At 49.7% G+C, this 12,909-nt stretch overlaps 3 protein-coding genes across 3 annotated transcripts; all 3 read left to right on the top strand.

Moving 5' to 3' along the window:
* Window positions 1–406: 406 nt before the first annotated feature.
* C8R40DRAFT_1178050 (uncharacterized protein) lies at window positions 407–2,269 on the top strand (the record flags this gene model as incomplete). The annotated part of the gene is made up of 2 exons (XM_046232790.1): window positions 407–798; window positions 856–2,269. The coding sequence occupies 2 exons, from the start codon at window positions 407–409 to the stop codon at window positions 2,267–2,269; spliced, it is 1,806 nt and encodes a 601-aa protein (XP_046079324.1).
* Window positions 2,270–3,930: 1,661 nt separating this feature from the next.
* C8R40DRAFT_1074997 (uncharacterized protein) lies at window positions 3,931–5,223 on the top strand (the record flags this gene model as incomplete). Its single annotated transcript, XM_046226796.1, has 1 exon — window positions 3,931–5,223. The coding sequence occupies one exon, from the start codon at window positions 3,931–3,933 to the stop codon at window positions 5,221–5,223; it is 1,293 nt and encodes a 430-aa protein (XP_046079323.1).
* Window positions 5,224–10,570: 5,347 nt separating this feature from the next.
* On the top strand, window positions 10,571–10,919 carry C8R40DRAFT_1005315 (uncharacterized protein; the record flags this gene model as incomplete). The annotated part of the gene is made up of 2 exons (XM_046222797.1): window positions 10,571–10,783; window positions 10,842–10,919. Coding segments are annotated over 2 exons (291 nt in total), but the record flags the coding sequence as incomplete, so codon positions are not given.
* Between the last annotated feature and the right edge of the window lie 1,990 nt (window positions 10,920–12,909).

Genomic DNA, 12,909 nt, shown 5'->3' with positions numbered 1-12,909 from the left:
CTTGTTTTGGAAGTTACAGAGCTCTGCGTCGAGTTGACTCGCCTTCCCTCGATGGGCTTAATATTTCTTCCTCATTCTCAAGTTGCGGTAATATGTATATTCTTCTACACCCCACGGACTATCGTGTTCTAACTTCTTGCTTCTAGATCGCCTCGAGTGCAGAGGAGGTCTTGTTGGGTGAACCATTTCTTTTGTGTTTTTCACTTTGATATCTTTGAGACAAAATAACAATAAAGAGCGTTCAGTTAGTCCCGATATGATCTTTGTTGCATCACAACTTAACGTTCAAATAATCGGCTTTTTCGCATGAACAAAGGTACAGTAGAATACTTAATTCGCTGGTGCTTGCTCAATCCCGAATTCAGGACGCCCACATTTGGTCCGCTTCTTGAAAGAAATAAGCGCTATGCGTTCGAGCACCGTTGCCTCTCAGTCTCCTATTCACTCACTTCCTCTCGAGTTGCTCTCTTACATCTTTGTTCTCGGTGCACATTCACCGCCCGACACTCCCGAAAATAAAATCAAGCGCCAGGAACCTCCACCTTTCAATGCCGACAGTGTCAAGACGCCTTTGGTATATTCCACAGTCTGTCGACATTGGAGGACCGTCGCACTCGGAACAGCTGCCCTATGGACCAATATCTGTATCACAGCTGGATCGATGGAGATGTCAGGCCTTGAACAGGAGAAACGTGTCAACCTTACCCACCTCACTTCGTATCTCTCTCTCTCAAAAAATTATCCTTTAAACATTCTCCTTGATGCGCGCGACATTGATTGGGATTTTGCAGAGCCTGAGTAAGTCTTCGTTTGCGGTAGTCCTATATCCAATCTCAACCTCTTTCTTCTACTCAGAATATCTGGCTCATCCGACTTTTCCGATTACATTCCGCCTTTCACACAGGATGGCATTCGAAGTGTTTTTTCCCTTTTGCTCCCTCACTTATTCCGTTGGCGATCCATAGACATTCTTACGGATACTTGGGCCCCGATGCATACCGCGCTGTGTATGTTAAATGGACCATTGATGTCTAACGGAGCTCCTCTCTTGGAGTCGCTCACGCTCATGCGCTGTAACGACTATATCAGCCATTCGCCGCTGTTTCAACCCACGAGCATGAGATCCCCCACTCTATTCAGCTCTCAAACAAGTTCGCTTGGTACAGATCGTTGTCTTTTTCCTCGATTGCGTAACTTGACCCTTCGAGGAGTTCATGTGAACTGGTCGAGTTTAGCGCACTCGCCCCCGCCACTTACCTCCCTCGAACTTTCATCCCACGCCCCTGATGTCCGACCGACACAATCAGATTTCCGCGAATTGCTGAGCTCTTGTCCGAAGCTCAAATCTCTCACTGTCAACGGTTCGGGTTTTATCTCTGACGATGAAGAGCTGTCTCTGAAGACGGGTGTCCACAATATCGACAAGAGCGCGAAACCTATTGCGCTTCCACTTCTGGAGAAACTCAAGATCGGATACAGATCAGCGCCCGAGGGTTTTGACATCCTGGAACTTGTACATGCTCCTAATATTCTTCAGCTCTCATTGGATGATGCCACTCATCCCGGTGAAATCGACGAGGTCGAAGCCGATGATATGTTGCTATATGTTGCTGGCTTGCGTCCAATGATCAATCCGGAATCTTCCTTTTCCACTCCCAAACATTCGTCTCCTTTTCCAACTATCCAGAAATTGGCCTTAAAAGGACTGCGGGCTCAAACTGATACCTTTCGAAAGCTTCTAGTATCAACTCCTACTCTCCAATCTCTCGAATTGTACATGATGCCCAGACCTATGGATGTAATTCATGCGATGTCACCTATTACTACCATCGCTGTCACAACTCCCGCAAGAACAAGAACAACTTACCAACGGCTGCTCATCTCACGGCCCGCGTCTCCCGCGTCTTCACGTTCATACTCTTGCCCATGTCCTCGGCTTCAAGAGCTTTGCCTATGGACTGTGAACCTTTCTAGAGATGATATCCATTTTATTGCAAAGGACTTACTGCTAGGCCGATCGGAGGCTGGCGCTGGGAGTCTGGAACGCCTCGATATTCATCTTTTTGAAGGTACGGAGTCGGCCTCTGAAGACCTAGAGGGAACGGGTGTACATATCTTCAATGTCCCTTTGGACATAAACGGCAGCAGTGTCGTGGCTATTGCTGACAGTTCACAACAAACTAACCTGGACGAAGAGTTTCAGTTTGGGGGGATTTTCAACGATCCGATTTTCGATGCTCAGTATAGTTCTTCAGTTTTTTCTCATTGATCTTTACGTTGCCGTTGAATATGATCAAATACAATCATCATCTTGTCAAACATTGGTGTTATTTGCACTGTGATAGTCATTATAAAAATATAGTCAAGGCGGAGTAAGCCAGGAGTAAGCTGATACGTCTATGTAGAACCAAAGGTGAAGCCAGTTAAGGAGATGAATTTAACTGGGTCATGGGGGATATAAAGTATTGAATACGGGAAATACAAGAGAGGATAACGATCACTCAGAGCGTGAAAAAATGCTGAAGGAACGTATCTAGCGGAACCGAGGCTGATAAGGGAAGAGACACTATGGGAGGAGAAAGGAAACGGATAATAAAGGCCACGGAGTGAAAGAAAAATACATCAAAAGACACGCCCAACCCAGTGATCGTTATTGTAGTAACAGTCAGGACTGATTGAGGGTGGTTCATTTTTGTGAACACTTCGATTAGGAAGGAAGCTCAACAAGTCATGAGGTAAAGAAAATTTAATATTGAAGTAGACGGATGGAGTTATACCAAGGCACTAGCCGCATCTGTAGCAAGAATGACACGAGGGATCGCTGTGAGGAAATTCATTTCTTCCACAACACGACTGCCCTTATCCCGCTCCCCCCGATACGCTTGAGCGGCTTATGCGCACCAGGCATCTCCTTCCGGTACAAGAATTTGACAGTCAACTCGCGAAGGGAGTTCGCCTGCAACGCCGACGTGTCCAAACATGGTTCATCGAGCGTTTGCTCGGGATCCATCGAGATATGACGGTGTTCACGAATAAAGCATCCTCGAAGCGACGTGACCTGAAGACGAAGAGGGCTAGTGATAAGCATGAAGACTCGCTATGAGCTGCAAGGTGATGGGACTGAATGTGAATATATATCGGTGTCAGTGGGTGTGTAAGTCCAAGAAGGTCGATATGCGAAGGGAGAGGAGGTTGACATCCGAGAGGGCTAGACTCTGTATAGAAAACGTTGTTAACAGAAAGGAAGATCGACGGACGAATGTCATGAAAGTACTGAAATGGAACCGGGGGATTTTCTTGCTTTCGCGTGCACTCCAATCTTGCGGCTCAAGATGTAGCGTCTCCAGGTAGGGAAGTGTCATGAGAGAATATACGGAGCTACTACCGTTATGTTACATGTTATTTTCGAAGCCAAGAGTCATGCTGAACTTTAGTCACCATCTTCAACGTCGAGGGCCTTCCAGGATTTGCAAGCTCGGGATCCCATATATTTTCATCTCGCAACAGGATTCGCATAAACTCCGGTAACAATTCAAATGCTGCAGGAGTTTTCTGTGACCAGGAAAGAATTCGAAGTGAGAGAGGGATGGCTTGGGGATTTGGCTGAAGAACGGGAAATTGTGTTCTCGGGCAATATTTGAAGTGTATCTTCATTACGGCGTTGCTTGACACAGTAGATAGCATTGGGTCTGTATATATCGACAGATCAAGGAAAGAACTGTGGCCAAGGAAAGCCGAATACACATTATCGAGCCGATATGAGCTCGGGCCAGCAGCCTAGGTCAGACAGACAATGATAAGATCGACAGTGGCCACGACGTACCTTCAACCTGCCTTGATGGATTATATCTGATGGCTCCGAAAGCTAACAAAATATGCGTAACTTGCCAATGCATCTAATAAAGCTGCAGAAAATAATAGCTGCTGGGCATGGAATTGAACGGACAATACCTAACCCCAGCTGCGCTAGCTTCTCGTATGCTCCAGCTCAGCGGGGCGCTGCGTCGACGGGCTCAACCTGGCAAAGTAACCACTAATCCCTCTCCCCCCTCTCCATTGCTCCTGGCGCCATCCTCTCGGCGCAGTTTAGCTAACCAGTCAGCAGAGTCCTTCTCCTCCGCTGGGGGCATCTCCATAGCTCCATCACCATCTCGCCTCCAACCTCCTCCTCCTCGAGGTTCTCGCAGTCGCAAGAAAAGCGGCACTTCAGTCAATCGCAAGCCTAAGGATCCGGACCCTGTCCCTCGTGCAATAGTTTACCCAGCTTCTTCGGAGCTACAACAGAGGCCGTCGGCGGGGAAAGAAACCAATACGAACCAGATTCTCCGGGTTGAGGCCAACACGGTCCGCATTGAGCAAATGCTTCAACGTATGGTTGAGGAGTTACGCTCCTCGTTAATGTCTGCGTCAGCTCTACGTCAGCAGGAACTCCTCCAGGCCTCTGTCACAGAGAGGACTCAGATGGAGGCTCGACTCATGGGCTCCCTACGTGACGACATCAGGGATATAACCCGTTCTGAACTGAAGCTCCTTGAGGTGAACCTCCAACAGAAGCTGACCTCTCTACTGCCCATGGACGCTGTCAACCGACTGCTGTCCTCCCTGGAGAACACTTTCACTCATCTCTATGATCCAGTGCCTCCTTCCCAGGGACCACCCTCTGAACGACCCTCTATGCTGTATGAACCGCCCCAGTCCGGTAAACTTTCCTCCACACATCCCAAGCCGGTCCCTTCCTCCCTTCAACGACACACTCCCAGGACCTCCTCGGCCGCTCAGTCGCCCTCGCTGCTGACTCGCTTACAGGATGGACCTTTGTCATCCCAATCCGAAACGGTTTCCTCAGATTCCAAGCGCTCGATGATCAGAGCTGGGAAGCGCCGCGCAGTGGAGCATGAGGAGGATGGCAGGGACTCAAAACGTCGCCCCTATGATGCACGAACGGCTCACTCTGCCTCTGTCTTCCTCCCATCTGAATGGGACCCTTTGCCATTCACCATAGATCGTATTTTCACCATGTATTATGGGTGGTCATCCGACTTTGACGCTGCGGTGCATGTCACCCTTCCTCGTGTCGGCTTCATAACTCGCATCGGCGGCGACCGTCTGAAACTCTCTTTCTCTCCCGAAGGCTTAGAAGAATTCCTTCGAGCTTGGAATGCCTACCATAATGTTGTCCCAGGTCTGGGTAACGTCGTTGTTTGCAGGGACAATGCTGATTGACGTTTCCAAGGGGGGCGGGCACCTGGGCTCTCGGACCTTTCTACTTCTCGCCTCCTGCCGGTCCTTCCACACTCTGCCTCATCTCATCCTCTACTTACACCTCTCTCTTCTTCCTCTACCTCTGTAAACCTACCCCCTTCTGCTTTCTCACGGCCTCTGCCCCCTACTTTTTCCACTGTCTCTGTACCACCACCCATGCCTCTTGTTACCTTACCCTCCTCCTCTCACTCTGTTTCCTCACCTTCTTTCTCACCTCTTCCCCTTCATCTTACTTCATCTTCTGTCTCTTTATCTAATCCAACTCCTCCTCATACCTCTGCCCTCTGTACACCTAATGGCTGTAAAATTCGCATTTTGTGCTGGAATATTAACGGCCGTTACCTCGCCAACTATCTCTGTGATGAATTTGTTAGAATCATTAGCGACTATGATGTTGTCCTGCTACAGGAGACTCGCTTGCGCTCCAATTCGACCATGCAGTGCCCGTATGGCTTCACCGCCTATACTCGTAATCGCCGCCAGCTGCTAACAGATATTGAGAGCCCATGGGGTGGGGTAGCAACTCTGGTACGTGACGGGTTACAGAGCCGAATTGCAGTAGACCTCTGTGGTCCAGACTTTCTTGCTATCGACATAAACGGTCTGCTTCTATTCAATGCATATGTCCTCCCGGAATCATCACGAACTGATTGGACCATCTGGGCGGATGTACACCCTTGGGATTCTTTCATCCGCAGCATTCGTCTGGCCATTGCACTCAACATTCCATTCATAATAGCAGGTGACCTCAACGCCCGCACTGGGAGTTTAACTCCATCTCTACACCACCCGAGCCGTATATCACCGGATTCTGTTTGCTCTACACGGGGTCGCCGCCTACTGGACTTCTGTGCGGAATCGAACCTGACCATCCTTAATGGTAACACCTCCATCCCTGGCACCCACAACCGATGGACCTCCTTCCAGAAACGTCGAGGAGACAATGGTCTCATGGCTATCGCCTCCTCTATTATTGACTATGTTCTAACCTGCCCAGTTTCCACCTATTTTGTCACCCACCTATCAGTGAGCTCAGAGACTAAATGGTCGGACCATGCTCACCTGTCCTGCGAGCTGATTATACCTGGCCCTGCTCCAGTACGCCAACACCCACCCATCATCCAACGACCTCAGTTCGTTATCCCCCTTACCTCCGAAATTGACCTCCTTCAGTCCGAGATCCTTAGTGCAGAGCTGCCATCACTTCATGACAGGCTCCTGGAGGTCTATGGTCATGCCCACCGATCATCACACTCCTCACCTCTGAAAGTATACACTGATGGGTCCTGCCTCAATGGCAACACCCCCTCTGCTCGTGCGGGCCTAGGGATCTACTACGGTCCCAACCATCCCCTGAATCTAGCCGCTCGGATACCCGGCCCTCAACGTAACAACCGCGCGGAACTGTTTGCTATCCTCGCCACTATTCAACGCACTCAACCTATGCGTTCACTTGAAATTCTTACTGACTCCACCTATGCGATTCAATCACTTACTTATAATGCAGGAGACAACGCACAATGTGGATGGGATTGTAAGAATGGCGACCTCCTTAAGGTGATTGCCGATTGGATTGCATCCCGTCCTGCAACCATACATTTCACCCATGTTAGAGCTCACTCCGGTAATGCTCATAATGATGCCGCAGATCATCTCGCCAAGCAGGGCTCCTCTTTACCTCTGCCTCCCCCATTCTCTGATTTAGACTTTTTCACACTGACCGCCCCCCCACACTTCCTTCCCCTTGATCCTACCAACATTCCGAAAGTATCCACCTCTCTACCAGATCCGCGGATCACTGTACCTATGCATAACTCAGTTCGACAATCGTCGGTAGTTGACTCCTCCACTTCTCACCGCCGTCGATCATTCCGACGACAGCTACAGGACATATCTCTCAAACGCCTCCGCAATGCAGCAGCAGCAGGGGGGGCCGCTTTCTGGAAGCACTACAAATCTCTCCGAAACCCGACCCGCTCCTCCGCTAAGGTTACTATTGACCAGCTCACAGACTGTTTCATTCCCCGCATGAACCCACCTGACCCCCTCACCACACACTTCGACCCTGTCCGCCTGCAGGAAGAAGCCACCTATGCTAATGCCATTCCTCTACCCTCGCCTCCATCCTCTCACCCTGACTTTAACCTCAACATCACGGCGGTGGATATCGCTACAGTTAAGGCCTATCTCAAACGCACCGCCCATTCAGATGCCAAAGGAGCCGACTCCACAACCTATTCTCAATTAATCAGCATTCCAAATGATCGCCTAGCTCTCCTCTTTGGCCGGGCCTTCAGCAACTCTGAGTTCCCCGCATCGTGGCTCACTTCTATTATTATTGCGGTCCCAAAACCTGGTAAGGACCCTAGCAATCCTAATAGCTACCGAGCTATTGCACTTGAGAGTTGCACCCTCAAATTTGCATCTCTGCTTTTACACCAAAAACTGTGCCACGTTTTATCCCATGCCAACATCATTCCACCCTCTCAGAATGGATTCCGAGCTGGCTATCGAACCAACAACAATGCATTCATTCTCCGTACTCTGATTGACAAATCCCGCTCCTCTGGCGACTCTGTCTACCTTGCCTTTGTGGACATTTCCAATGCATTTCCCTCCACAAACCAGAACTCCCTGTGGCTCAGGCTCGAGGCATATGGCTTGACAGGGCAATACTTCGACTGGCTGCGTTCACTCTACAGGCAAATGACCTATGTCATCGCACACGAAGGCAGCCTTTCCACAAACTTCCACGCCATGTGTGGAGTCTTGATGGGTGACCCCTCATCACCGACCCTCTGGAACATTTTCCTCTCCACCTTCCGCCTTTGGCACGACCCTGGTGACATCGAGCTCATGGGTATCATCATCTCTCACCTCGAGCATGCAGATGACATGGTCCTTGGCTCTCGCACAGCACACGGCCTCCAACTACACCTCCATGCCTTCCAAACTTACTGTCTTCACAACAATCTCACCGTGAGTGCCGGAAAATCATGGCTCATGCTATTTGGCCACATTCCCATCACCCTCCCCGTCCTACTTCTCGCTGGTACCTCTCTACCCTATCATGACATGGTTCGGTATGTCGGCATCCACTTCCAATCAACCCACCGCCACATGTTTGCTGCGCACTACACTGCCAAACGGGACTCGGCAATTACTGCAGCTGGAGGTATTGTCGGGTGCGAACTGGTTATCGGTCGAAATCGTCTAGATCCGACCGTTTCCCTCCAGCTATACTCCGCCCTCGTTGACTGCCATCTCATTCATGGCTGTGAACTGATTATTGACACCGATCCTTTCCTACTATCCATGCTGGAACAGGTTCAACTCCTGTGCCTACGACGGCTTCTGGGTCTATCTCGGCGTTCCATGGTAGCTCCGTTATTCACTGAGACGGGCGTTATGCCAATCCGCTTTCGCCGCGTTATCCTCGCACTACGTTACCTCATATACCTCCTCAAACTCCCACTCGACCACTATGCCAATCTCGCTCTCCAGGCCAACCACGTCCTACGCTCGTCCGGCAATTCATGCTGGCTCTCTGACCTCGACTGGGCCATTCGACATCTACCTAACTCCACCCTTGTTCTTCCTCCCCTGACCCTGCTCTCTGAGCAAACAGTTCTTTCATTAATCAAGTCCATCTCGCAGAATTGCAATCAATTCCTTCAAAGTGAGATTGACAACAGCAATCGCCTTGCGCTCCTCCAATGCCGTCGAGAGCCTTGTGCGACTGCGCCCTACAAATACCAAGCACGAACCCTGCGTCACTACCTCACCCGCGTATTAAATCACAACCATCGGCTCACTCTTACCAGGCTGCTGTGTGGTGACATGGTCCCGCTTACATTTCGGGCTTCTCCTACCCGCACTCATCCTCTTCAACCCGCTGACTGTCCAACAAAACAGTGCCGGGCCTGCAAATCACCCGGTCAACCGGAGTCCCCACAGCACGTTCTCCTTCAGTGCACATCTGTCCCCGGTCTCAGTATCATTCGTGAACAATTTCTCACTGACATTGCGTCGCTACTTACCCTTCCCAACTCTCGCATCTTTTCTGACTCAGAAGCTCTCTACTACCTCAAGACTTTTGTTTTTGGTTGGGATTCCATTCGTCCAACGGCACGCTTCATTAACGACGCCATCATCCTTTGGAAGCAACTCATGAAGCAGGACTTAGATGTTGAGGGAGATGATGGACCGAGTGACGAGGAGCTCTGAGAAACGCTCCCGCACCACAGAACCCGTCTGTTCATTGCTTTATCTCTATTACTCTGATTCCGTCTGTTTATTGCCTTGTCACTATTGCTCTACATTCTCGTACTTGTACTATTTACCTCTGCCTCGCTGACCTGGCGGTAGTCTACCTTCTCCTTGCGGGTTGAGCTCGCTACCGCCTGTGCTTCGAGACCGGCTGTTCCGCATTCGGGACCACACCTTAGGGTGGCGCCGTGTATCTATCTATCTATCTATCTTGGAGATTAACGGATCATTTATTCAATCAATCAGCGTTCCGCACCAATTCTTTGTAGAGTGAATGTGATACTTGTGGCCTCGCCAGCCTCCAGATTGCGTTCGAGGAGCAACGGAGCTTTGTGAATGATTGAATGATATTGAACTTGTCAAGGCGATGTCGGAGACGACGCCCACGATGGACAGTTTACATGTAAGCTGCCGACATCTACCGGTCAGTTACCACCACAATGTTTAAATGGATACCTCATCACGTCCACAAAAGCCATACTTTGTACTCAAACGCCGACCATATGAGGAATAGTAATGCTCAAACATGCTGCAACAAAATTGGCTCACAGTACTACGTTGCCAGTGCTGGGAAACAAAGAACTCAAGCCGCTCCAAGACTTGATCATTGCTGAGAAGACTGTACTTGTTTCGTGAGTATCGAAGCTCACATTGACGACCACATCGCCAAATTTAATCATTGTACACTTTAGCCTTCAGAAACTGAGCAGTGACTTGAGCAAGGCCTCTGATATACTCAAAGTATGGGCGTCGAACGAAGGAGAGGAACTCGAGGTACTGGTTTTGTCATTCAAAATAAATTCCGAATTCAATAGATTGATCATAGGATATTCTCGGTGCATCTTCCAAACTTCTCAACCAATTTTCTGTCGCGTTATATCAGTATTCATCTTACCAGCATGCCATGCGAGAGCATATGAAGGCTGTTCGTGACCGGGAAGAAGCTCTTGAGGAGCTCAAACGACGGAGACGTTCTTTGCTTACACGAAGCCAAACAGTCAACAGGAAAGTGAGCAAACTTGGCTCTGCTAGCCGGCCCAAAGCGAAGAACCTTGCAGATCAAGTTGAGTTGGCTAATCGCACCCGAGAGCAAATCGACGCGCTGAATGAAGAGATAACGAACGAGGAAGCGGCGTTGATGGATTACAAGAAACGGAAGGCGAGGGCATGGATGGAAATTAAGTTTGGTGGTCTTCTGGAGTGCTGCGAAAAAGGGAGCATTGCATGCGATTTTGGAAAGTTGATTATCAATGTGAGTCATATATTCTAGCTGAAATACGTCTTCTCATACACGGCTCTCCTCCATCTAGGAAATTTCTGATAAGCACTCTCAACCCGGCCTGCCTCGTCTTCCATATACGAAGCAAAGCAAAGTTAAGTCTATCTTGCAGGCAGCTCTCCAACGCGGAGAGGCAATTGCGTTCACATCCTTCTCTCTGGAATCCAATCCAAAAGAGTTTGTCTCACGATCCAGGGCAAATTCTGTATCCTCAATGTATGAAGAAGAAAACGACGAGCAGACCAATTCTCCTGCTCAAACTTTACATCCCCACAACCGGAACGACTCTGTGCCATATCTATCCAATCCCTCCTCAAACTCTGTATCCTCATTCGACGACCGTCCTACACGCGGTCAACCATTAGAAGACTCGTTGCAACAATATTCATCAGATCTTACTTCGGGTCGTTTTCCCCAACCACAAGATAATACTCCTATCACTACCGCCTTCAAAACCGGGAGCAACGATCTGCCCGGGACGAGCTCGAACTTCGAGGCGGTCCCCGTTACTACCGCTAATATGGAACTCATCGGGCTTCAGGTAGAGCCAGACCCAGTGATAACACCTACTGCAACGTCCTCCTCTACTGCGCTTTCATCTGAGGGCAGCACTCTCCCCTTACCGTTATCGGAAGAGGCTAATGAGGAGGCATCTGCAACAACAGAGCGACCTAAACCTGCTAGTGTTCCGGGCGGAGGACGAGGAGGGCGTTTTGCGGCCTTTCCTGTGAAAAAGCGTGTACCTACCAGCACAGATCGTTCTGTGGCCCAGTCTGCATACGTCGCGACATCGGGTTTTGAGACTAGAATTGCGAATCCGGTGAACGCGAGGCCGACTACTGCTATCTATACTGGTCCTGATACGAGTATCTCGGACTCTGTGGAGGGGGATAGAAATGTTGAGAAGGAAGAGAAGGAGTTTGCAGCGACTCCCCGTTCCAGTGCTCTGATAGAAGCAGGTATACCTCTCCTCTCAAGCGACTTGGAGTCATCAACTCCAGTAAGTTTGGGCTATGAACCCCTCGAACTCAAGGCCCAGACCCTTGAGGGCCTAGAACTCAACATCCCTCCTACCCCTCGTCACCACCTCCCATCCCCCAGGTTTTCATCTCATTTCACGACCAAGGCTTACTTTGAGGTGTTATCTCAGAGAAAAGCTCAGGACTCACTTCCGCCGTTGCCTCCGTTGCCTGTGTCAGCCCCGAGCAACGTTGGTGTGGATTTTTCCACTTCTTTCGCCTCGGCAGAAGAAGAGGAGTTGGATGAAAGGAACACCGTCTGGGTTAAGTCTGAGACCAGCTCGGACCCAAGTACTCCTCGGGCAGTTCTTACACCGGCGTTTGTGTCGAATGCGAAGTCCGAATCACCATCAAAAGCGTCTGTCGAGGCGGACGAAAATAGTACTTCAAACAAGTTGACGCCGAACACTTTTCAACCGTCATCCTCGTCGACGCTTCAGCCACATGAACCATCTGAATCACCATCGATTTCATCTTCCTCTCCACTTGAACCTTCCACTGCATTGGATTTAGAACCCACTCTCGATTCAAGTCCACAGCCGACGTTATCCCCAGAAATAATCCTTGCGCCTGCTCCTATCCATCCAAATCGCGTACGATTCGCCTCTAATCCGGTGGAAATACCCCTGATGCGTCCAAGGGACTCATGGGACTCTCTGTTCACGGAGGATGATGAGGATTTGTCATCGTCCAAGAATGTAGACCTGGGGCAACAATTAGCTTTAGATGGCATCGCAAATGCTTCGTCGTCTGTTCGTATCCTTTTAAGTTCAGATTTATCAAGTTACAATTCTGTCCAATTTGACGCCGCTCGTGCTTCTCAATCTAGTAGCATGGTTGAGCATCTCTCCGAAAAGAATTCAGGGAGTCTCACCTCCGGTGTATCCCCAGTGTCCTCTGACATATTTGATCTTCTGAATGCCGCTACTACCCATGCAAGCTCAGTTATAGCAACTCTAGAATCCGACTTTCCGTCAACCTCTTCGTCACCCTCTCCTTTAGCCTTACCAGAGTCCACACAACCTTTGAAAAAAGAGAGCCTAGCACTTCCATCGTCGTCATCAACTTCACGATCACCAC

The sequence above is a fragment of the Lentinula edodes genome (assembly GCF_021015755.1).
Source record: "Lentinula edodes strain Le(Bin) 0899 ss11 chromosome Unknown C8R40scaffold_74, whole genome shotgun sequence".
NCBI lineage: Eukaryota > Fungi > Basidiomycota > Agaricomycetes > Agaricales > Omphalotaceae > Lentinula > Lentinula edodes.
Note: the sequence above shows the minus strand (reverse complement) of the source record. Positions and strands in the feature narration are given on the sequence as shown.